Source organism: Idiotropiscis lumnitzeri, chromosome 4, assembly GCF_059441095.1.
Source record: "Idiotropiscis lumnitzeri isolate Australia: NSW breed Sydney's pygmy pipehorse chromosome 4, RoL_Ilum_1.0, whole genome shotgun sequence".
In the NCBI taxonomy this organism is placed as follows: domain Eukaryota; kingdom Metazoa; phylum Chordata; class Actinopteri; order Syngnathiformes; family Syngnathidae; genus Idiotropiscis; species Idiotropiscis lumnitzeri.
Window position 1 is genome coordinate 10,586,355 of NC_142394.1, and position 27,166 is coordinate 10,613,520.

A 27,166-nucleotide genomic window follows, 5' to 3' on the forward strand; every position below is an offset into this window, starting at 1 on the left:
CCTACCCAGTCACCTCTGTCTCTGCTCGGTGTATGTGCGTGCACGTGCACGTGTGTGTGTGTGTGTGTGTGTAAGAGAGAGAGAGATAAAAAGGGCTGTCTGCTCTCACTGCAAGGGAGGTGGGGTATCATGGAACAGGGATGATGAGGTCACACCTTTACAAAGTAAAGTGTTTCTTGTGCTGTACATCTAACATGTTAATGTCATTTTATGTCATTTTATATTTTTTATTACCACATAGTACCAACGTACCCACCCCAACATTGGTTGGTCAATCACAGCGATAAAACAATTTCTGTCGTTCTTAATGAGCTTTGTGCACCACATCTGTTAATTGCTGCAGGTTTCTCATATTTGGTGGATGCGTTAAAAAGGCTTCATTTTTGTGTCTTTTTATAGATGTTGATTAGGATTTTGCCTTTGAGTTGGCATTCTGCTACTCAAGCTCTGATTATTTTTTCACTTTAAATTGTATCTTTTTGTGAGTGTGGCACTTAAAGTTTATTATGCATCGTGTGGACCAGATGCGGATTGTTTTCAGTGGTTTTGGCCGTGACATAATAATGCCTTTATTAGTCCCACAATGGGGAAATTCGAGATTCGAACCCAGGCCTCCTGGGGAGACTGCGTCCGGAACGCGGCGCCTTAGACCACTCGGCCATCCTGGCATGCCAAAAATTCGAGATTCGAACCCAGGCCTCCTGGGGAGACTGGGTCCTGATGAACGCGGCGCCTTAGACCACTCGGCCATCCATGTATTGAGGGAGAATATCAGTGCTCTCCGGTTACACCTTTAGGGCACCATGTTGCAGAAATTGTTTCATTGAAAAATTTCCCTTCATTAGTTAATTTTAAAAAAGTTATTTCAGTGACCTATAATGTTTTTTTTTCTGTAATGGGAAGATACCGAAAGTATTTAATGTTTATATTATACATCCATCCATTATCTTTCTCCTCACGAGGGTCGCGGCCATGCTGGAGCCTATCCCAGCTGTCTTCGGGCAGTAGGCGGGTTTCACCCTCAACTGGTTGCCAGCTGAACGCAGGCCAAACAAAGACAAACAAACATCTGCATTCACAAATGCACCTAGGGGCAATTTAGAGTGTCCACTCAACATACCATGCATGTCTTTGAAATGTGGGAGGAAACCGGAATACCTGGAGAAAACCCACACAGGCACGGACAGAACTCCACACAGGAAGGCCGGAGCCAGTATCAAACCCTGTACCTCTACACTGTGTGTATTGTATCATATTTAATTCAATTCCTATTTACATATCTAATCACCACATCAAACCAAATAGCTTCATGCATCTGTACACATTTGTTGTGACTCTCACATCAAACAAAATCCCATGGGGCAGTGGGGTTGGTGTGGTGAAGGCAAGGAAGGTGGTGGGTTTTTGCCATAAAGGTAACCATGCAGATAAATATTCCCCTTCACTGTCTTGGATACCTCCTCATGAGAACAGCAGAAATAAATAAATAAACTGATGAACCCTCAAGGTCAGTGAGCAGCCTGTCAAAGCTTCAGAGCACTCTTTTATCTTTGAAGAACAGACCATGCTTTTGCATAAGCTACGGATCACAATCCAGCAGTGCTCCAAAAGTTGCACCTTGAAATCCATGAAAACGAATGCGGGCATTCTATTGACACGATCGAGTCCAGTGTACTGTATCCTATGTGTCAAGAAAAGTGTACATTTCTACAGTTTCTATGAGAGAAATATCAACTCAACTGGAAAGTGCTTCAAACCCAAATTGACTTGACAGATAGAAATATTTATACAGGCTGTCCCCCAAAAAATTCTACACACTTTAAATAAAGCAGGTAAGTGTTAAATAAAATTAGTTTGATTTTGAAAAAGTAATAACATTTACAAACAGCAATCACACACATTATGAAACAATTCTCTTGGTATTTGCACCTCAGCTGTGTTTTTATACTTATCATTTCAGAATGAATTAATTTATACAAAATTAGGGCTGTCAAATGATTAAACATTTTTAATCGACTTAATCACAGCTTAAAACTTAATTAATCGTGATTAATTGCAATTCGACCTCCGTCCAAAATATGCCCTATTTTATTCATACATATACACAACAAACGCATGCTTTGCTTTGAGATGGTAATTTAAACTCCTGAATTCCTTCTCGCCATGAGTGGAAATCCCTACCTGTGTAATTATTGTTGCATTTGTATACTTTTTGTAAATTTGATTTCCCCTCCAGAGGGCCAATATATATATATATATATATATATATATATATATACACACACACACACACACATATATATGATCCCTTGAATGCAGAAGCGAGAACTCGGTCTGATTGAGAGTTCATTGTAATTGTATAATGGCCAATTCATTTTCTGCTCTTGATGTGCTTATGAACATCTTTATCTTATTTCAGGAGGAGTACGTGTGCAGGTTACTTAACTTCAATGATGAAAATGAGAACTGTCTTTTTGTTGTGAACCATAAAAACAGGCTCCAGTTGCAGAGATGAAAGGGCCAAGTTGCACTCAAAGCGCTTCGATTTGGCACCTCAAAAGCTCTCGTCCGCCTCCGCTTCCTCCCACCTCATGTTGGGAAGAGTGTGTGGGCATTGTCAGTGGGAGGTTATCTGTAACCAACTCATGTGTCCACCTGGCATCGGATTAGGCCCTCCATGCCAAAGTAATTTAATGTAGTAATTACACGAACGTTGATATCTATAAATAAATTATATTCTATTCACAGTCTACTGATTGCATCTATTTCCTGATTACAAATAATTTGCTAAAAACGCACTGCGTTCACTTTACCCCAAAAAATAAACAAATACAGAAGAGTGGAAACACAATAGTATGTGTATACTGAGAAATGTTGTTGCCATGCCAAAGTCCCAAAGATAGATAAAAATGAGGACTGGGCTGGTTTACTTGTACATCATATCATATCATATCGTAACAATCTATAGATGCGACACAACTCCTGCAGGTTCCCTCGCGGTTTTATGCTGGATAGGAGTGCGATTTAATGTGATGCTTGCAAATCATAGAATCTTAAGGCAGAGTCAGTGTCATTGGAGCAATTTGGGGACAGAAGGTCAACTTGTTGGACCAAGAAAATCCACAGTTCCCTGCTCTGAATCGGCCATACATTTTTTTTGTTGTTGTTGTAATGTGCTCGCAAATCGAAATGCTATCATAAAACTCAAAGAAGAAAAATATATATGATTGAGTGTCACAGCAAACAATCTAAAAACATTTTATTGTTTGTTTTTCATATACAGCGTACTGAAAAATACAAGTATATACAAAATCGATAACAAAGAAATTTAAGCAGATATAATACAGGCTTCAGTGTTGCAAGTGAAGCGCTAGTGCTGGTGGGAAAAAAAAAATTATACACGGTCATAGGTCAAAACAATACATTATTAATGAGTTCAATGCCGACTCATAAAAAAATGTTTTATGGACTGTAGTGCAATGTTGTTTTCGAGCCCAAAGGGACCCGCATACAAAATATGTTCCCAAATGAGCCCTTATATTTGAAAGGGTTGAAATGCATGCCACGAATGTGTGTATCCAAGAATGGTTAAATCCCTGCAGGGTTTCTTTTCTTTCCTTTTGTCATAAACAAGATTTTTTTTTTTTTTGCTGTGCAAGTGGAGCTCATCTTACAACATGTTCACCTTTTGATACTGACTGCTTAGCAACAAAATACAGCTATGATATCATAAAGCCATAAAACTATTCTTACGGTTGTGTATTATGGGATGCAATGCGGTGCCATGCTCATTAAGTGCAATTAATGGCATGAAAATAGGTGATACGGATTATAGGTACCTTCCAAAAAAAACTTTAATCGCAGCCATTAAAGGGTAATTAACTTGCTTTTACTGGCCGAATTAATTACTTTGCCCATCTTGACTACCTTTTATTGCACTTGCACTCAAATCGAGCACATTGTGTTGGCAGCTTTGGCTATTTCAGTCTGATCGGGTATATGTTTTATCACCTATTTTGAAGTATAGGTAACTAGAAAAGCACTCAGTAGAGCACAGACCTCTGCTGAGGTTGAGCGGATAACAGATTGAATTCGACCACATTGTGGCAAGCAGTAGCTTCTGCAGCCAGAGGAAAAGACTCTGATTAGAACATATCAGCGAATGAAAGGGTAATGTGAAACAATTCACCAAGCAGGTACATAAAATGTTACATGAGGCAGACAAGACAACCAATAAACAGTGACAATTCATAGTCAATAGGTTTTCACTTAAGGCACTTAAAGCGCTTCACACTGATGTCGCATCTACCTGCTGATGACACAGCATCAGGAGCAACTGGAGGAGGGGGGTTCAGTATCTTGCTCAAGGACACTTTGACATTGCCAGGGAATGAAACCAACAACCTATTGGTTGGGAAACGAACACTCTGTCACTGAGCCATGCATCCAAACGCTTCCATTACTTTGATACAATGTCAACTTGTCCCATAAATGCATTCACGTCGTATTACAGCTCTGGGAAATACTTGGAACAAATAAACCATTTTGTCTCGTTATATTATGACAACACAAGTCAATTTGAATGAGATATGATCTCATATGTACAAGCGGGTCATTCCACCGGGTCACCTCTTCAAGTCAAGGACACCATCTGGCTGCACTCCACGAGACACATGATGTCAGATGTTAGACAAGTGTACTAAAAGCCATTACCATCCCATATGTACTTCCCACGGGATCACATGCAGTTTCTACTAATATGCCTTGTTGGATTATTGATCGAGTGAGATCTGGTTATTTCAATTATATATTTTTTTTATTCTGGTGACTTTTCCAGGCAGAACACTATCGATGGCAGTAAGACTTCAAAATGATTCTCCACAAATACATACACAGTAGTGTTGATTGACAGACATGGAAAGATGTTATTTTCTGCAATTTCCGTCAAAGCGCTGTTTTTGGTCGTACAAGGCCATAATAGCTATTAATGAAATAACGTCAGTGATTTGAACGTTAGAGAAAACCATTGAAAATGGCAAGATATCAGATCCTAAATTGAACTCGTCAACATTACATTTCTCCATGCAAATATACCTTTCGATGAGGCACGCATTTCAAAGGAAAAACAAACTGATGAAACAAGGGTGGTCTGAGAATTTTTCTGATGACTGTCGGTGATATTGGCCATCCAGTCGATATGCCAGACATTCAAGTTCAGCCACTTTTATAGTCACTGCTGCGATACATTTACATAACCACAAAAAGTAACAATGTTTGGCCCACCAGATGCTGCTTCACATGTTCTAGCAACCCTCAAATTAATATTGAGTAATATATTATCTTACCTGACAATGGATTCAAAGTTAGTTAGTTAGTTAGTTGCAATACCATCACAACTGCGTGGGACTCTTTGTCTTCTGTCTCTTTCTGCACACAAATGCTTGCCTCTACAAAAAGGAAAGGGGGGTACTTTCCTCTTTCAAAGGAAGGAGTTCCTTCCTTCCTCTGTACTGAATAAACAGTTGCCTTCAAGTCAGGACAGGGCTGTCCCATATTGGAGGAGAAATTCTTCTTTCACTGCACAAATCAACTCAACCCAACTTTATTTATGGAGCATGTTAAAAAAGCCGTAGTTGCATACAAAGCTCTATATATGAAGTAAAAAGCAGACATATAAAAAAAAAAGAAGACAGTAAAAACACTAGATTACTAACATAAAGACAGCAAATACAACAAAACACTAAAACAATGCCGACTCTCATCCGGAGTCGAAAGCCAAAGAAATAAAATGTGTTGTAAGATGAGTTTTAAAAACAGACGGCTTGCCTAATGTTGAGCGGAAGGAAATTCCAAAGAGAGCGGCCGTCAATGGAAAAACCTTTATCCCCTTTGAGATTCCGCTTAATCCTCAGTACCTCCATTAGCGTCTGGTCCACAGGTACGTAGGGATGGAGGAGTTCAGAGAGGTAAGGTGAGGCAAGACCATTTAAAGATTTAAGAATCACAAATAAAATAATCGTAAAATGATCTCTAATATAAGCACTCTGCGAGCGCCAGTTAGGACATGTGCATATTGTGAATTTGGGTTTTTCGGATTTGAAATCAAAGCAACTGTCTTCCTGTTATAAGTACATACAATATGTTATAATCTGCGCAGCAATGGAAGATGTCATCACAAGCTGTAGATCACTTCACCACATTCATCATTTATTTGAATTTTCCTTTTTATCACCTCAATACCCTGCTCGATTTGAAATTATCGGACCAATCCTGTGTTCCAAATTAATATTCAACAGGTATTTTTCTAAAGATTTTCCTCAACAGCCATTAAAGCATTTCTTGAATGCTTTTGAACATGATCACAAATGATAACATTATTGTTATTTCTCTTTCTCCTTTTTTTTTTTTTTTTAAGAAAGATGAAGTAGATTTGTTTAAAAACATTAAAATAATTTTCTTCGAGTTCTTCAATGGACATGGAGCATAAACGGGGGGGCCAATATTAATTTGGAGCCTGAAGTATTGCCAGATATTTGTTACTAAACAGCAGCATCGTTCCCCACAAGAAGCAGCAGTCACACCATTTTTATTGTGATTGACAAGTATGAACTTCCATGTCAAGCAACAGGTTCAGGAGCAGATATTGATGAACTCGTTTAGACCCTCTATGTATTTGGCACATCATACAGTCCTTGCCTGCATGGTAAACATTTTAATTTTTTTTCAAACAATCATTTACCACATTGACATTGGAGAAACAAAGGACACTCCAAGATTGGCGAGCAAGAATGGTGCCTGAAATCACACAATGAAGTATTTTCTTTGCAAAAGTGACCAAACAGCCTTGACAATTTCACTCATAGGAAGTATCCTGTTATTGGCTGGCAACCAGTAGAGGGTGTAGCCTGCCTACTGTCCGAAGACAGCTAGGAGTAGCTCCAGCACGCCTGCATCATCATGTGGAGTAAATGACACGGCTGTCGTTGTTGTACACAGTTGTTTTTGTTTTAATTATTTTTAAAATGACATTATCGTCCAGGCACATGTTGGCTAACTTATTTTACTCAAAAAACACAATGAATGTTGTCATATAACTATGATAGATTGGGTCAGTCTAATTCAGTTGGGCTACGTAGTAAAATGAATAATAAGAATAAATTATTTGATTATTAAAATATAATATAGCAGTTAAAATCATCTCTTTTTTTACGGTGTGTGTAGTTGCTGAGATGTTTCATGTTGTAAGACTTACAGATAGTGGAAATTTATCAATCGAACATACGCATGACCTTTGGTACAATCACAATGTAACACATTGTAATGCCCTTCTCAGTTCATCCCATTCCCATCCCCTCCCATCCCATTGGGAGGGGAAAGTGGTGTAGTCCAAGTCGGCCAACCTGCATTTGGCATTTTGCTTTGTTTTTGGTTCATTTATCCCCTTCACTTACACTACACGACACTAATGTACTTTTTTTTTTTTTTTAACAAGCAGGCCAAGAAATTGACTATTGAGCCCTTGATGTGTAGCATGATGATAAAATGTTTATTTCTATCCGACATATCTTAGGCTACATGCCTTATAGCACTAGTCACTATTTGTGGACCTTAGGTGCATTTGCAGTTGATTGAAATTTTACTTTTTTAAATTTTTGGGGGGGAGAGGTTTCTTTTGTACTGTAGCAGTCCAGGGCATTCCCGTCAATGCAAGTTACCCACCAGGAGTCTGGGTTCAAAGAGCTGAGTCTGGCTGCACAGATCCCCCTAGGATTGAGATTTGTCTTCTGGATGTCGTTACTATAACATGGCTTGAATTGAAACTAAATTTGGAAAAAAATCTGAAATATATTGTGAAAAAAAATAACAAATGTTATATGGACTTGACCAAACGTTTAATAGACTGCAAAATGGGGTCTGAGGTCCAAAATAGTCAATTCTGTTCTTTCAGGGGTTTTTTTTTTTATATATATATACCAGTATATATAAGTTAAGGGTTATGTTAGAACGTCAATCTTTGTGCATGTTGACTGTAATTGTTGAAAATATTCATAAAGATAAAAAAAAGGTTGAAAATGCATGTTATTAAATGTTTATTTTTAAAAATATATTTCAATTTAATGTTTGATCTTGTGAGCTCAGTTTTGGCTAAATTTATTGCTTTGAGGGTCCAATGATTTGTCACTGAAAAAGTACTCTCAAAGGAACAGCACTGTACCCCTTAAACAGGGTATGAATTGGGATAATTACATATTTGCCCACAATTGTACCCTGAGTGCAAGTTATAGTTATCTGTTGTTGTGATTAATTAATTACTGTTGTGATTTTAATTTATTGTTGCGTTTCGTTAATTGTTGCCATGATTTTTCAATTTGTTGTCATGTTTTGCACTTCAAGGCCACTGTATTAATGCCCCAAAAGTGAGCATTATTATACACTATTTGTTTTGGCTCTAATTAGTCATATCAGGAGTGCCTAATATTGTTCACTGTAGATGGGTATCTCAATTCTGCCACTGGGTGGCGCAATTACAAATTATAGGACACCAATGCCATAGAAGAGCATTGTTGTTTGAGAGCAGTGAAAAGTGCTTGAAAAAAGGCATCCTGGCAATTTCCAATCCAAATAATCTTGCCAACCTGATAAAAGGAAATCAAAGATTTTCTTTTAAAAAACGCAGCAAAAAAAAATGAGTGTGTGAGATTTTTTTTTGTCAGAGGGCATGATGGCCTCACAGTGCAGAGGTTGTGAGATGGATTCCAGCTCCGGCCTTCCTGTGTGGCGTTTGCATGTTCTCCCCATGGCTGCTTGGGTTTTCTCCAGGTACTCCAGTTTCCTCCCACATTCCAAAGACATGCATGGTAGGTTAATGGGACACTACAAATTGGCCATAAGTGTGAGTGTGAGTGGTTATTTGTCTTTGTGTGACCTGCAATTGACTGTCAACCAGTTCAGAGGGAACCCGCCTACTGCCCGACAATAGCTGGGATAGGCTCCAGCTCACCCACAGTCCTTGTGAGGAAAAAGTGGCTCAGATAATGGATGGATGGATTATTTATGTGTTGTTTGTTAACGCATGAATTGTAATTTGCAATATTTACGGTTGCAAGTTGCTGCAACAATTAATGATTCTTTGTTTACATTTTTTAGTAATTTATCCAACTGGAATTTTTTGTAACAAACACATTTTATCATGATCACGTAAAACTAAACTTGTGCTTTCAAACCATCATAGTGGTGACTACTCCAAGTACACTCCATTAGTGACACATTGCAGCAGTCTGTTGACTTACACACCAATAAAAAACAAATGGAGAAAATAAAGAAACATAGTCATCATGAAACAACGAACATTCTATACATTTTAATTAGTTTATCAGACAGAATGCACACAAAAGGAAAAACGAAGAATTCATACTCTGTCCGTGCTTATCGGATTTTCTAAATACATCATCAATGACAGTTGTTATTTGGGACATTTCATGCTGTATGAATGGTGCAAAAGATGACCAGGAAAGCTGTACAATCAAGAAAATAAAAACAGGTGAAGAGTAAATGTGGACAGTCTGTCAAGGATGGCAAGGTGCGCTGAAAAAAAAAGAGTTTCTAAACATAGTGACTTGTCTGTGCAATTCTGATCTATAAAACATCACCAAAGTGAGTCTGTTGTTCTGGCCCAGCTTTAAGATGCAAATATGTCTGATTATACAAAAATCAAAGCTTCAAACTAAAACTGGAACTGGTTTATATTTGTGTTCAGCTGTATAAACTACATTTTCCTTCAAAATAACTATGGCACTTTGACTATTCAGCGAAACAGACCCTGCATAAAATTTGACCACACCCATTCATGAACAACATTTAATTGAATGAAGCAGGACAAAATAATAGCGGCAATATATTGTTAGTGGAAAACTCTGTGAGATGGTATATTCTCAATAAATCTTGACTATGTACAGGAAAACAATATTTATTACAATACATTTTATTTACAGTTTGGTGGGGCCTTAAAGTATCCCTCTCCTTTCTGTCTATCACTGGTAAGTTTAAAAATGAGATGACTGCATTTTCTCTCTTTATATGCAAACGGAGTTTTGAAAATAGTGTATGTCTGCTATGTGGTATATCTGTATGGAGAGAAGGTATTTGAGTTCCGGTCCGCAACAATTTAATCATTTTTGGGCGATACAGACAGTTCAATTTTGGGGAACTTGAGAGCACCCTTTGACCCACTATCACTGCTGGACGATGAGGACAATCTTGATTTTGGGGTGGCCAATGACACACCTGCACTACCCTCCGCTCCTGCTTCACTGCCTTCACCATATGTCACTTCATACGAGCCCTTTGACTTGGAACCAAAACCTCCAAAGGTGCCAAACTTCAACTTGCCTTTCTTTCCTTTGACCTTTGGTCCACTTAGACCTAATGAAATATCACTGCCCTCTGCTTCAAGGTGTCCTGAAGGGGAAACAACTACAACGCCACCCTCATCGCTCAAAGAGGAAGATCGATGTCTTGACCTCTTGAAAAGATCCAGTGACGCTGACTTGCTTTTGGGTGAAACATTGAGTTCAGCATCAGCCTCAAATTGTAATTTTCCTTCTCCACTATGTACACTGAAATCTTTAGAGCCCTCTCCTTTTCCACTGGCACTCAGTTTTACCTCTGTTCCCCGAAGGTCCCCTGCGCTCCTGCCCTTTGCTTTTGATTTGCCAAAAAAATTTGGAATCTTCACCTTTATTTTTCCTTCACTCTGCCTTATTTCTGGATTGGAAACTGCAATATCCTGTGAGAAGTGCAGCTGCCCATGAGCTGCAGCGCTCGTTGGAGGCTTTTCATCACCCTCATGGCCCAAAATCTGGGGCAGAATAAAACCAAATTTTGGCACCTTCAGCTTGGGAAATGTCACTGTACCTTCAGGATACTGAAGGCCTCTAAAAGTGCCGCCTGCTGGAGAAATGTCAATGTCTGGCATTTTGAGCTGGGGAGTCTTTAACTTCACATCTAAACCTTCGTAACTAACATTTGGACTGCTTGTAACTGAACCTTGTAACTCTGCAGTGGGGGATTTCAACTCCTCAGCTAAAGATCCATCACCTTTGACTTTTGGGGATTTGATATCAAGTTCTACATCAGGAAATTGAAGTTTACCAAAAATGGGCTTTTTCACTTTTGATCTTTGGACATTAATATTATATGTTCCCGCTGTTACATCAATGGCTCCTGTTTCTGTGTCAAAATCTGGTGTCTTTGCCTTTCCTGTTACCTTAGGGAGTTTAAATTTACCCTTCTTCCCCTTTATGCTGACATCTATATCAGGATATGACAAATCACCTTTCATGTTTGAGCTTTCAAATCCACCCGTTGGACCCTTAAATTTTGGATCGTTGATATCAAATTCTGGCGCTTTGGTTACTCCATCAAAACTTGGTGCTGACACATCTATATCAGAACTTGCCAAATTTAAATTAACTTTTGGCATGGAGATGTTTGGGCTTGAGCTTTTTGGCATCTTTAATTTTGGTCCCTTAATCTTACCACTGTGACCACCAATGTCCATGTCTGGTCCTTCAACAGTAAATTTTGGGCCTTTAATATCACCTTTTGGGAGACTAACATCAAATTCTGGACCTTGAACGCCAACCTCTGGGACTTTGACATCAATATTAGCTTTGGGACTGTTGACATCAATGTCAAGGCCCTCCAGTTTTGGACCTTTGAAACCAAACTGTGGCATTTTTAACCGAGGAATTTCAAATCCACCCATAGAACCCTTAATGTCAACATTTGAATCATTGATATCCATTGTTGGGCCTTTTATCTGTCCCTCAAATTCAGGTACTGACAAAGCTACATCACCTTTGACTTTTGGACCTTTCATATTGAAATCAGGCATGGAGATGTTTGATCCAGACATTTTTGGCATCTTGAATTTAAGTCCCTTCATCTTTCCACTTGGATTATCAATGTTAACATCTGGTATTGCACTTTCCAATTTTGGGCCCTTAATGTTCAAATCAGCCTTGGGGAGACTGATATCAAGTTTTGGGTCTTGAAGTTCAACCTCTGGGACTTTGACGTCAATATTGGACTTGGGAAGTTTTATGTCAATGTCAGGTCCCTCCAGGTTTGTACTTTTAATACCAAATCCTGGCAGTTTGAATTTGGGGATTTCAAATCCAGTCCTGTGGCCTTGAATATCAATTTTGGGGCCTTTGATATCAATTTCTGGTGCTTTGATGTCTCCCTCAATATTTGGTACTGAGACATCTACATCACCTTCAACTTTAGGTCCTTCTAGGTTGAAATCCACACTTGGCATGTTGATATTTGGACCTGACAGTTTTGGCATCTTGAACGTTGGTCCCTTGATTTTACCATTTGAACTGTCAATGTCAAGAGATGGTCCTTCAAAGTCGAGTTTTGGACCCTTAATGTTGAAATCAGCTCGGGAGAGACTGACATCAAATTTTGGGTCTTGAAGTTCAATCTCAGGGACTTTGATGTCAATGTTGGCTTTGGGAAGGTTCATGTCAATGTCTGGCCCCTCCAGTTTTGGGCCTTTAATGTCAAATCCTGGCATTTGGATTTTTGGTCCCTTGATCTTACCACTGGTACTGTCAATGTCAATATTCGGCCCTTCAAAATCCAATTCAGTGCCTTTAATGGACAAATCAGCTCTCGGTAGACTGAAATCAACTTTTGGGCCTTTAATATCAACCCCAGGTACATCAATATTAGTCTTGGGCATGCTTATGTCAACATCAGGACCCTCAAGTGTTGTACCTTGTAAGCCAAAGTCTGGCATTTTCATTTTAGATAACCCAAATCCACTATTGGGCCCCTTAATATCAGCTTTGACACCTTTTAGTTCAATATCTGGTATTTTCACATCACCTTCAACATGTGGTTGTCCCACATCTATATCACCTTTGAGTTTTGGGCCTTGCAGATTCAAATTGACATTTGGCATGGTGATGTCTGGTCCAGAGAATTTTGGCATCCTGAATTTGGATCCCTTGATCTTCCCACTGGGACTGGCAATATCAACATCTGGTCCTTCAATATCTAATTTGGGTCCCCTAATTGCCACATTACCTTTGGGTAGACTCAAATCAACATTCGGCCCATGAATATCAACCTCAGGGACGTTCACATCAATATCAGCACTGGGAAGGTTGAATTTCGGACCTTTTACATCTGGTACTTTTATATCTATGTCAGCCTTTGGAAGTGACATGTCTGTGTCAATTTTGACTTTTGGACTTTCAAGATTAAACTCAACATCAGGAAGAGAAAATTTTGTTCCTGGAAGAGATGGCATTTTGAGCTTTGTTCCTTTGCTTTTTATATTCAGATCCCCACTTTTTACTTCAGGTCCTTCAATGTCGACATCTGGATATTGTATGTCTCCACTGCCCTTAGTCAGATTGAGATCAGCTCCTGGAATTTCAACTTTAGGAAGCTTGAAACCAAATTTTGGTTTCTTAAATTTGGGTCCTTTTATTTTGGGGCCTGTTACATCCACGTCTACATCCATTCCTTCAATACTACCAGTCTTCCCTTTGATGTTGATATGTCCTTGTGTCTGTTTCACATCAATTTCTGGGTTTTTTGTCCTTGGGCCCCTGAAACCGAACTTGGGAATTTTGAATTTAGTCTTCTTAGTGCTGAATCCTGAAACATCAACTGTAACATCTTCCACATCAATCTCAGCTTTTGGCAAATGAATGTTTCCTTTGCCATCACCTTGTAATGTGGGAAGGTTTATGTCAACTTCAGGACCCTCAAAATTGTGACCTTTGAGGCCAAATTCTGGCATTTCTAACTGTGGTAACACAAATCCACTCTTCGGCCCTTGAATGTCAATTTTGGAACCTTTAATTTTCATTTCTGGTGGATTTACACCCCCCTCAATGTTTGGGACTGACACATCGACATCACTTTTAAGATTAGGCCCTTTCAGAGTTAAATCCAGACTTGGCATGTTAATGTTTGGTCCTGATAGTTTGGGCATCTTGAATTTTGGACCCTTGATCTTTGCACTGGGGCTATCAATGTCAAGATCTGGGCCTTCTAAATCCAATTTTGCACCTTTAATGTCCAAGTCAGCTTTGGGAAGACTGACATCAACTTCAGGGGCTTGAACATCAATCCCAGGAACTTGGAGATCACCTTCAAGCTTTGGTACTTTGAACCCAAATTGTGGCATTTTCATTTTAGGCAATTCAAATCCCGGCCCTTTGACATCAGCGTTTGGTCCTTTAATGTCCACTTCTGGCACTTTTATATCTCCCTCAATATTCGGTGCTGACACATTAACTTCACCTTTGACTTTAGGACCTTTGAGATTGAAATCAAAATCGGGCATGTTTATATTTGGGCCTGAGATTTTTGGCATCTTCAATTTTGGTCCCTTGATCTTCCAACCGGGGCTTTCAATGTCAACTTCTGGTACTTCAACATTGAAATCTGGACCCTTGATGTCTACATCTGCTTTGGGGAGACTGACATCTACTTCAGGGACCTTGACATCAACATTGGCTGTTGGAAGGTTGATGTCAATGTCAGGACCTTCCAGTTTTGGACCTTTAAAACCAAATTCTGGCATTTTGATTTTTGGCATTTGAAATCCTGCTTTGGGACCCTTAACATCAATGTTGGGCCCTTTAATGTCAACTTCTGGCACTTTTATATCTCCCTCAATATTGGGTGCGGACACATCAACTTCACCTTTGAGTTTAGGACTTTTTAGATTTAAATCCACGTCTGGCATGTTTATATTTGGGCCGGTGATTTTTGGCATTTTCAGTTTTGGTCCCTTAATTTTCCAACCTGGACTGCCAATGTCAACATCTGGTACTTCAACATTGAAATCTGGACCCTTGATGTCTACGTCAGCTTTGGGGAGACTGACATCCACTTCAGGGACCTTAACATCTACATTGGCGGTTGGAAGGTTGATGTCAATGTCAGGACCTTCCAGTTTCGGACCTTTAAAACCAAATTCTGGCATTTTGATTTTTGGCATTTGAAATCCTGCTTTGGGGCCCTTAATGTCCACGTTTGGCCCTTTAATGTCAAGTTCTGGCAATTTTATATCTCCCTCAACATTTGGTGCTGACACATCAAAATCACCTTTGCCTTTAGGACCTTTTAGATTGAAATCCAAATCGGGCATATTTATATTTGGCCCTGGAATTTTTGGCATCTTCAATTTTGGTCCCTTGATCTTCCAACCTGGACTGCCTATGTCAACATCTGGTACTTCAACATTGAAATTTGGACCCTTGATATCTACATCAGTTTTGGGGAGACTGACATCCACTTCAGGGACCTTGACATCAAGATTGGCTGTTGGAAGGTTGATGTCAATGTCAGGACCTTCCAGTTTGGGACCTTTGAAGCCAAATTCTGGCATACTGATTTTTGGCATTTGAAATCCTGCTTTGGGGCCCTGAATGTCTACGTTCGGTCCTTTAATGTCCACTTCTGGCACTTTTATATCGCCCTTAATATTTGGTACTGACACATCAACTTCACCTTTGACTTTAGGACCTTTTATATTGAAATCCATGTTTGGCATGTTTATATTTGGGCCAGAGATTTTTGGCATTTTCAGTTTTGGTCCCTTAATCTTCCAACCTGGTCTGCCAATGTCCACGTCTGGTACTTCAACATCGAAATCTGGACCTTTGACATCTACATCAGCTTTGGGGAGACTGACATCGACTTCGGGGACCTTGACATCAACGTTGGCCTTTGGAAGGTTGATGTCAATGTCAGGACCCTCCAGTTTTGGACCTGTAATACCAAATTCTGGCATACTCATTTTTGGCATTTCAAATCCAGCTTTGGAGCCCTTAATGTCAATGTTTGGCCCTTTAAGGTCAACTTCTGGAAATTCTCCCTCAATATTTGGTGCTGACACATCAACCTCACCTTTGACTTTAGGTCCTTTCAGTTTGAAATCCAAATTTGGCATGTTTATATTTGGGCCTGAGATTTTTGGCATCTTCAGTTTTGGTCCCTTTATCTTCCAACCGGGACTCCCGATGTTAACGTCTGGTACTTCAACCTCGAAATCTGGACCCTTAATGTCTACATCAGCTTTGGGGAGACTGACATCCAATTCAGGGACCTTGACATCAACATTGGCTGTTGGAAGGTTGATGTCAATGTCAGGACCTTCCAGTTTTGGACCTTTAAAACCAAATTCTGGCATATTGATTTTTGGCATTTCAAATCCAGCTTTGGGGCCCTTAATGTCAACCTTTGGCCCCTTAATGTCCATTTCTGTTACTTTTATATCTCCCTCAATATTGGGTGCTGACATATCAACTTCACCTTTGAGTTTAGGACCTTTAAGATTTAAATCCACGTCTGGCATGTTAATATTTGGGCCTGAGATTTTTGGCATCTTTAGTTTTGGTGCCTTGATCTTCCAACCTGGACTTTCAATGTCAACATTTGGTACTTCAACATTGAAATCTGGACCCTTGATGTCCACATCAGTTTTGGCGAGACTGACATCCACTTCAGGGACCTTGACGTTAACATTGGCCGTTGGAAGGTTGATGTCAACGTCAGCACCTTTCAGTTTTGGACCTTTAAAACCAAATTCTGGCATTCTGATTTTTGGCATTTGAAATCCTGCCTTGGGGCCCTTAATGTCCACGTTTGGCCCTTTAATGTCAACTTCCGGAACTTTGATACCTCCCTCAATATTGGGTGCTGACACATCAACTTCACCTTTGATTTTAGGACCTCTTAGATTTAAATCCACGTCTGGCATGTTTATATTTGGGCCTGAGATTTTTGGCATCTTTAGTTTTGGTCCCTTGATCTTCCAACCTGGACTGCCAATGTCAACATCTGGTACTGCTACATTGAAATCTGGACCCTTGATGTCAACATCAGTTTTGGGGAGACTGACATCCACTTCAGGGACCTTGACATCAACATTGGCTGTTGGAATGTTGACGTCAATATCAGGACCTTCCAGTTTTGGACCTTTGAAACCAAATTCTGGCATTCTTATTTTTGGCATCTGAAATCCTGCTTTAGGGCCCTTAATGTCAACATTTGGACCTTTAATGTCAACTTCTGGCACGTTTATATCTCCCTCAATATTTGGGGCTGACACATCAACTTCGCCTTTGACTTTTGGACCTTTTAGATTTAAATCCACATGTGGCAAGTTTATATTGGGTCCTGAGATTTTTGGCATCTTCAGTTTGGGTCCCTTGATCTTCCAACCTGGACTGCCAATGTCAATATCTGGTACTTCAACATTGAAATCTGGACCCTTGATGTCTACATCAGCTTTGGGGAGACTAACATCGACTTCAGGGACCTTGACATCAACATTGGCCGTTGGAATGTTGATGTCAGTGTCAGGACCTTCCAGTTTTGGACCTTTGAAACCAAATTCTGGCATTCTTATTTTTGGCATCTGAAATCCTGCTTTAGGGCCCTTAATGTCAACATTTGGACCTTTAATGTCAACTTCTGGCACGTTTATATCTCCCTCAATATTTGGGGCTGACACATCAACTTCGCCTTTGACTTTTGGACCTTTTAGATTTAAATCCACATGTGGCAAGTTTATATTGGGTCCTGAGATTTTTGGCATCTTTAGTTTTGGTCCCTTGATCTTCCAACCTGGACTGCCAATGTCAATATCTGGAACTTCAACATCAAAATCTGGACCCTTGATGTCTACATCAGCTTTGGGGAGACTGACATCGACTTCAGGGACCTTGACATCAACATTTGCCGTTGGAAGGTTGATGTCAATGTCAGGACCTTCCAGTTTGGGACCTTTGAAGCCAAATTCTGGCATGCTGATTTTTGGCATTTGAAATCCTGCTTTAGGGCCCTTAATGTCAACATTTGGACCTTTAATGTCAACTTCAGGGACTTTTATGTCTCCCTCAATATTTGGTGCTGACACATCAACTTCACCTTTGACTTTCGGACCTTTTAGATTGAAATCCACGTCTGGCATGTTTATATTTGGGCCTGAAATTTTTGGCATCTTCAGTTTTGGTCCTTTGATCTTCCAACCTGGACTGCCTATGTCAACATCTGGGACTTCAACATTGAAATCTGGACCTTTGATGTCTACATCAGCTTTGGGGAGACCGACATCGACTTCAGGGACCTTGACATCAACATTGGCCGTTGGAAGGTTGATGTCAATGTCAGGACCTTCCAGTTTGGGACCTTTGAAGCCAAATTCTGGCATTCTTATTTTTGGCATTTGAAATCCGGCTTTAGGGCTCTTAATGTCAAAATTGGGACCTTTAATGTCAACCTCTGGCAGGTTTATATCTCCCTCAATATTTGGGGCTGAGACATCAACTTCACCTTTGACTTTAGGACCTTTTAGATTGAAATCCACATGTGGCATGTTTATATTTGGGCCTGAGATTTTTGGCATCTTTAGTTTTGGTGCCTTGATCTTCCAACCTGGACTGCCAATGTCAACATCTGGTACTTCAACCTCAAAATCTGGACCCTTGATGTCTACATCAGCTTTGGGGAGATTGATATCCACTTCAGGGACCTTGACATCGACATTGGCCGTTGGAAGGTTGATGTCAATGTCAGGACCTTCCAGTTTTGGACCCTTAAAACCAAATTCTGGCATTCTGATTTTTGGCATTTGAAATCCAGCTTTGGGGCCCTTAATGTCAACGTTTGGCCCTTTAATATCCACTTCTGGAATCTTTATATCTCCCTCGATATTCGGTGCAGGCACATCAACTTCACCTTTGACTATAGGACCTTTGAGATTGAAATCCACGTCTGGCATGTTTATATTTGGGCCTGAGATTTTTGGCATCTTCAGTTTTGGTCCCTTGATCTTCCAACCTGGACTGCCAATGTTAACATCTGGTACTTCAACATTGAAATCTGGACCTTTGACATCTACATCAGGTTTGGAGAGATTGATATCCACTTCAGGGACCTTGACATCAACATTTGCCTTGGGAAGGTTGATGTCAATGTCTGGACCTTCCAGTTTGGGACCTTTGAAGCCAAATTCCGGCATACTGATTTTTGGCATTTGAAATCCTGCTTTGGCGCCCTTAATGTCCACGTTTTGCCCTTTAATGTCAAGTTCTGGCAATTTTATATCTCCCTCAATATTTGGTGCAGACACATCAAAATCACATTTGCCTTTAGGTCCTTTTACTTTGAAATCCAAACTTGGCATGTTTATATTTGGGCCTGAGATTTTTGGCATCTTCAATTTTGGTCCCTTGATCTTCCAACCTGGACTGCCAATGTTAACGTCTGGTACTTCAACCTCAAAATCTGGACCCTTGACGTCTACATCAGCTTTGGGGAGACTGACATCCACTTCAGGGACCTTGACATCAAGATTGGCTGTTGGAAGGTTGATGTCAATGTCAGGACCTTCCAGTTTGGGACCTTTGAAGCCAAATTCTGGCATACTGATTTTTGGCATTTCAAATCCCGCTTTGGGGCCCTTAATGTCCACGTTTGGCCCTTTAATGTCCACTTTTGGCACCTTTATATCTCCCTCGATATTCAGTGAAGGCACATCAACTTCACCTTTAACTCTAGGACCTTTTAGATTGAAATCCACGTTTGGCATGTTAATATTTGGGCCTGAGATTTTTGGCATCTTTAGTTTTGGTGCCTTGATCTTCCAACCTGGACTGCCAATGTCAACATCTGGTACTTCAACCTCAAAATCTTGACCCTTGATGTCTACATCAGCTTTGGGGAGACTGACATCCACTTCAGGGACCTTGACATCAACATTGGCCTTTGGAAGATTGATGTCAATGTCAGGACCTTCCAGTTTAGGACCTTTGAAGCCAAATTCCGGCATACTGATTTTTGGCATTTGAAATCCTGCTTTGGGGCCCTTAATGTCTGCGTTTGGCCCTTTAATGTTGACTTCTGGCACTTCTATATCTCCCTTAATATTTGGTGCCGACACATCAAAATCACCTTTGACTTTCGGACCTTTGAGATTGAAATCCAAATCGGGCATGTTTATATTTGGGCCTGAGATTTTTGGCATCTTTAGTTTTGGTGCCTTGATCTTCCAACCTGGACTGCCAATGTTAACGTCTGGTACTTCAACCTCAAAATCTGGACCCTTGACGTCTACATCAGCTTTGGGGAGACTGACATCCACTTCAGGGACCTTGACATCAAGATTGGCAGTTGGAAGGTTGATGTCAATGTCAGGACCTTCAAGTTTGGGACCTTTGAAGCCAAATTCTGGCATACTGATTTTTGGCATTTCAAATCCCGCTTTGGGGCCCTTAATGTCCACGTTTGGCCCTTTAATGTCCACTTTCGGCACCTTTATATCTCCCTCGATATTCGGTGAAGGCACATCAACTTCACCTTTAACTCTAGGACCTTTTAGATGGAAATCCACGTTTGGCATGTTAATATTTGGGCCTGAGATTTTTGGCATCTTTAGTTTTGGTGCCTTGATCTTCCAACCTGGACTGCCAATGTCAACATCTGGTACTTCAACCTCAAAATCTTGACCCTTGATGTCTACATCAGCTTTGGGGAGACTGACATCCACTTCAGGGACCTTGACATCAACATTGGCCTTTGGAAGATTGATGTCAATGTCAGGACCTTCCAGTTTGGGACCTTTGAAGCCAAATTCCGGCATTCTGATTTTTGGCATTTGAAATCCTGCTTTGGGGCCCTTAATGTCTGCGTTTGGCCCTTTAATGTTGACTTCTGGTACTTCTATATCTCCCTTAATATTTGGTGCAGACACATCAAAATCACCTTTGACTTTCGGACCTTTGAGATTGAAATCCAAATCGGGCATGTTTATATTTGGGCCTGAGATTTTTGGCATCTTTAGTTTTGGTGCTTTGATCTTCCAACCTGGACTGCCAATGTTAACGTCTGGTACTTCAACCTCAAAATCTGGACCCTTGACGTCTACATCAGCTTTGGGGAGACTGACATCCACTTCATGGACCTTGACATCAAGATTGGCAGTTGGAAGGTTGATGTCAATGTCAGGACCTTCAAGTTTGGGACCTTTGAAGCCAAATTCTGGCATACTGATTTTTGGCATTTCAAATCCCGCTTTGGGGCCCTTAATGTCCACGTTTGGCCCTTTAATGTCCACTTTTGGCACCTTTATATCTCCCTCGATATTCGGTGAAGGCACATCAACTTCACCTTTAACTCTAGGACCTTTTAGATTGAAATCCACGTTTGGCATGTTAATATTTGGGCCTGAGATTTTTGGCATCTTTAGTTTTGGTGCCTTGATCTTCCAACCTGGACTGCCAATGTCAACATCTGGTACTTCAACCTCAAAATCTTGACCCTTGATGTCTACATCAGCTTTGGGGAGACTGACATCCACTTCAGGGACCTTGACATCAAGATTGGCTGTTGGAAGGTTGATGTCAATGTCAGGACCTTCCAGTTTGGGACCTTTGAAGCCAAATTGTGGCATATTGATTTTTGGCATTTCAAATCCTGCTTTGGGGCCCTTAATGTCCAGGTTTGGCCCTTTAATGTCCACTTTTGGCACCTTTATATCTCCCTCGATATTCGGTGAAGGCACATCAACTTCACCTTTGACTCCAGGACCTTTTAGATTGAAATCCACGTTTGGCATGCTAATATTTGGGCCTGAGATTTTTGGCATCTTTAGTTTTGGTGCCTTGATCTTCCAACCTGGACTGCCAATGTCAACATCTGGTACTTCAACCTCAAAATCTTGACCCTTGATGTCTACATCCGCTTTGGGGAGACTGACATCCACTTCAGGGGCCTTGACATCAACATTGGCCTTTGGAAGATTGATGTCAATATCAGGACCTTCCAGTTTGGGACCTTTGAAGCCAAATTCCGGCAAACTGATTTTTGGCATGTGAAATCCTGCTTTGGGGCCCTTAATGTCTGCGTTTGGCCCTTTAATGTTGACTTCTGGTACTTCTATATCTCCCTTAATATTTGGTGCCGACACATCAAAATCACCTTTGACTTTCGGACCTTTGAGATTGAAATCCAAATCGGGCATGTTTATATTTGGGCCGGAGATTTTTGGCATCTTCAGTTTTGGTCCCTTTATCTTCCATCCTGGACTGCCAATGTCCACATCTGGTACTTCAACCTCGAAATCTGGACCCTTGACGTCTACATCAGCTTTGGGGAGACTGACATCCACTTCAGGGACCTTGACATCAACATTGGCCGTTGGAAGGTTGATGTCAATGTCAGGACCTTCCAGTTTTGGACCTTTAAAACCAAATTCTGGCATTTTGATTTTTGGCATTTGAAATCCTGCTTTAGGGCCCTTGATCTCAACGTTTGGCCCTTTAATGTCAACTTCTGGCACCTTTATATCTCCCTCGATATTCGGTGAAGGCACATCAACTTCACCTTTGACTCCAGGACCTTTTAGATTGAAATCCACGTTTGGCATGCTAATATTTGGGCCTGAGATTTTTGGCATCTTTAGTTTTGGTGCCTTGATCTTCCAACCTGGACTGCCAATGTCAACATCTGGTACTTCAACCTCAAAATCTTGACCCTTGATGTCTACATCCGCTTTGGGGAGACTGACATCCACTTCAGGGACCTTGACATCAACATTGGCCTTTGGAAGATTGATGTCAATATCAGGACCTTCCAGTTTGGGACCTTTGAAGCCAAATTCCGGCAAACTGATTTTTGGCATGTGAAATCCTGCTTTGGGGCCCTTAATGTCTGCGTTTGGCCCTTTAATGTTGACTTCTGGTACTTCTATATCTCCCTTAATATTTGGTGCCGACACATCAAAATCACCTTTGACTTTCGGACCTTTGAGATTGAAATCCAAATCGGGCATGTTTATATTTGGGCCGGAGATTTTTGGCATCTTCAGTTTTGGTCCCTTTATCTTCCATCCTGGACTGCCAATGTCCACATCTGGTACTTCAACCTCGAAATCTGGACCCTTGACGTCTACATCAGCTTTGGGGAGACTGACATCCACTTCAGGGACCTTGACATCAACATTGGCCGTTGGAAGGTTGATGTCAATGTCAGGACCTTCCAGTTTTGGACCTTTAAAACCAAATTCTGGCATTTTGATTTTTGGCATTTGAAATCCTGCTTTAGGGCCCTTGATCTCAATGTTTGGCCCTTTAATGTCAACTTCTGGCATTTTTATGTCTCCCTCAATATTTGGTGCTGACACATCAACTTCACCTTTGAGTTTAGGACCTTTTAGATTTAAATCCACGTCTGGCATGTTTATATTTGGGCCCGAGATTTTTGGCATCTTCAGTTTTGGTCCCTTGATCTTCCAGCCTTGACTATCAATGTCAACATTAGGTACTTCAACATCTAAATCTGGACCCTTGATGTCTACATCAGTTTTGGGAAGACTGACATCCACTTCAGGGACTTTGACATCAACATTGGCCGTTGGAGGGTTAATGTTAATGTCAGGACCTTCCAGTTTTGGACCTTTAAAACCAAATTCTGGCATTCTGATTTTTGGCATTTGAAATCCAGCTTTGGGGCCCTTAATGTCTACGTTTGTTCCTTTAATGTCAACGTCTGGCACTTTTATATCTCCCTCAATATTTGGTGCTGACACATCTAAATCACCTTTGCCATGAGGACCTTTTAGTTTGAAATCCAAATTTGGCATGTTTATATTTGGGCCTGAGATTTTTGGCATCTTCAGTTTTGGTCCCTTGATCTTCCAACCTGGACTGCCAATGTCAACATCTGGTACTTCAACATTGAAATCTGGACCCTTGATGTCTACATCAGTTTTGGGGAGACTGACATCCACTTCAGGGACATTGACATCAACATTGGCTGTTGGAAGGTTTATGTCAATGTCAGGACCTTCCAGTTTTTGACCTTTGAAGCCTAATTCTGGCATACTGATTTTTGGCATGTGAAAGCCAGCTTTGGGGCCCTTAATGTCAAAATTTGGTCCTTTACTGTCCACTTCTGGCACTTTTATATCGCCCTCAATATTTGGTGCTGACACATCAAAATCCCCTTTGAGTTTAGGACCTTTTAGATTTAAATTCACGTCTGGCATGTTTATACTTGGGCCTGTGATTTTTGGCATTTTCAGTTTTGGTCCTTTAATCTTCCAACCTGGACTGCCAATGTCAACATCTGGTACTTCAACATTGAAATCTGGACCCTTGATGTCTACATCAGTTTTGGGGAGACTGACATCCACTTCAGGGACCTTGACATTTACATTGGCGGTTGGAAGGTTTATGTCAATGTCAGGACCTTCCAGTTTTGGACCTTTAAAACCAAATTCTGGCATTTTGATTTTTGGCATTTGAAATCCTGCTTTGGGACCCTTAACATCAATGTTGGGCCCTTTAATGTCAACTACTGGCACTTTTATATCTCCCTCAATATTGGGTGCGGACACATCAACTTCACCTTTGAGTTTAGGACCTTTTAGATTTAAATCCACCTCTGACATGTTTGTATTTGAGCCGGTGATTTTTGGCATTTTCAGTTTTGGTCCCTTAATCTTCCAACCTGGACTGCCAATGTCAACATCTGGTACTTCAACATTGAAATCTGGACCCTTGATGTCTACATCTGCTTTGGGGAGACTGACATCCACTTCAGGGACCTTGACATCTACATTGGCGGTTGGGAGGTTGATGTCAATGTCAGGACCTTCCAGTTTTGGACCTCTAAAACCAAATTCTGGCATTTTTATTTTTGGCATTTCAAATCCAGCTTTGGGGCCCCTGATGTCAACGTTTGGCCCTTTGATGTCCACTTCTGGCACTTTTATATCTCCCTCGATATTCGGTGCAGACACATCAATGTCACCTTTGACTTTATGACCTTTGAGATTTAAATCCACGTCTGGCATGTTTATATTTGGGCCTGAGATTTTTGGCATCTTTAGTTTTGGTCCCTTGATCTTCCAACCTGGACTGCCAATGTCAATATCTGGTACTTCAACATCAAAATCTGGACCCTTGATGTCTACATCAGCTTTGGGGAGACTGACATCCACTTCAGGGACCTTGACATCAATATTGGCCTTTGGAAGGTTGATGTCAATGTCAGGACCTTCCAGTTTGGGACCTTTGAAGCCAAATTCTGGCATACTAATTTTTGGCATTTCAAATCCTGCTTTGGGGCCCTTGATGTCAACGTTTGGCCCTTTAACGTCCACTTCTGGAACTTTTATGTCTCCCCCAATGTTTGGTGCTGACACATCAACTTCACCTTTGAGTTTAGGACCTTTTAGATTTAAATCCACGTCCGGCATGTTTAGATTTGGGCCTGTGATTTTTGGCATCTTCAGTTTTGGTCCCTTGATCTTCCAGCCTTGACTAGCAATGTCAACATCTGGTACTTCAACCTCAAAGTCCGGACCCTTGATGTCCACACCAGTTTTGGGGAGACTGACATCAACTTCAGGGACCTTGACATCAACATTGACCTTGGGAAGGTTGATGTCAAGGTCAGGACCCTGCATGTTTGGACCTTTAAAGCCAAATTCGGGCATACCTATTTTTGGCATTTCAAATCCAGTGTTGGAACCTTTGATTTTTGGTCCTTTAATGTCCACTTCCCGTCCTTTAATTTCTCCTTTGATGTTTGGTATTGACACATCAACTTCACCTTTGACATTAGGACCTTTTAAATTTAAATTTGGCATGTTAATATTTGGGCCTGAAATGTTTGGCATCTTCACTTTTGTTCCCTTGATCTTCCAATCTGCACTGCCAAATTCAACATCTGGTACTTCAACATCTAAATCTGGACCTTTGATGTCTATGTCACTTTTTGGGACACTGACATCAATTTCAGGGACCTTTATGTCAACGTGAGTCTTGGGAAGGTTGATCTCAACGTCAGGACCTTCTAGTTTTGCACCTTTGAAGCCAAAATCTGGTTTACTGATTTTTGGCATTTTAAATCCAGTTTTGTGTTCTTTGATGTCAATTTTTGGAGCTTTGATGTCCACTTCAGGCACTTTACTACTGCCCTCGATATGTGGTACAAACATATCCACATTGCCTTCGCCTTTCGGGCCTTTCAGATTTAAATCCACCTCAGTCATTGAGATTTTCGTTCCTGTGATGTTTGGCAGTTTCACTTCTGGTCCCTTAATCTGACCTGAGATGTCAGATTTGGGAATATATTTACTAATCTTCGCGGCTTCTCCTTTTAGTCCTTCACTGTTTACCTCTGGCCCCTGGACTACCACATCTGGTATTTTTACGTTCCCATCTATCTTTGGAGTTGACACTTTCACTTTTCCTTTTATTTGTGGGCCTGTCTGATTCGTCTCAATTTCCTGAGTTTTTACATCAAAATTTGAACCTTTTCTCACAGGTGATGATGTATTTACTTTAGGCATTTTGAAATCCCCTTCTTTCTGCTCAACAGTTATGTCTGGGCGGTGAATGTGAAACTTTTTTGTTTCAATGCTGACATTAGTATTTGCAGAAGGACATTTCAATTCACTTTCAGCATCTGTAATACCACCGCTTCGCAAAACGTTTGGAATATCACTTGGGCCCAATGCCTTTGCATGTGGGTGGTGAACAGTAATTTCAGGTAACTCCACCTTTGTTCCCTCACCCTCTTGTGTTTTTTCTATGGATGTCACAAAAATCTGCTTTCCTTTTTCTGGTACAGACACACAGATTGACCCTCCGTTGTCATTATCTGTAGTAAATACCTCACTACCTCCTGTCCCTCCTATTGAAACTTGCCTACTACCAGTGTTTGAACTTTCCTTTAGCTTGAAAGAAACATTGCCCAAGTCAAAAACTCCTCCTTCAGATACCACTTTACCTGAAGGGCTGCCATGTGAAATCCTTATGCCTGAAGAGCCATCTCCTGACTCTTGCCTTTGCCCTTCGAAACCTGGACTTGAAAGCTCAAGTTGCTCACTTATGCCACTCGGCATATCCACAGTGTAGGTGGTGATACGGCGGGTAACAGTTGTAATTGTGCTGCCGTCGCTACTTGTGCTGCTATGCCGCTCCGTGCGCACATCTACCCCTTCTGCAAGGTCTTCAGACTTGAGCCTCGGTTTGATCTTCCTTGTGTAAATCCTTTTATAGTCCTCATCATCCCCACTCTGTTCGGAGAAAAATAGAAGGCATACAGCATTGGAATA

The 27,166-nt window shown here is 40.8% G+C and overlaps 1 protein-coding gene across 1 annotated transcript in view; it reads right to left on the reverse strand.

Annotated features, from left to right (window-relative positions):
- Positions 1-9,346: 9,346 nt before the first annotated feature.
- The window catches only part of ahnak (AHNAK nucleoprotein), a 30,656-nt gene continuing 12,836 nt past the window's right edge, over positions 9,347-27,166 (reverse strand). Inside the window, exon 6 of the mRNA XM_088293331.1 lies at positions 9,347-27,127. Coding sequence (XP_088149457.1) covers positions 10,166-27,127 — 16,962 coding nt within the window. The 3' untranslated portion in view covers positions 9,347-10,165. The remainder of the gene's footprint in view (positions 27,128-27,166) is intronic.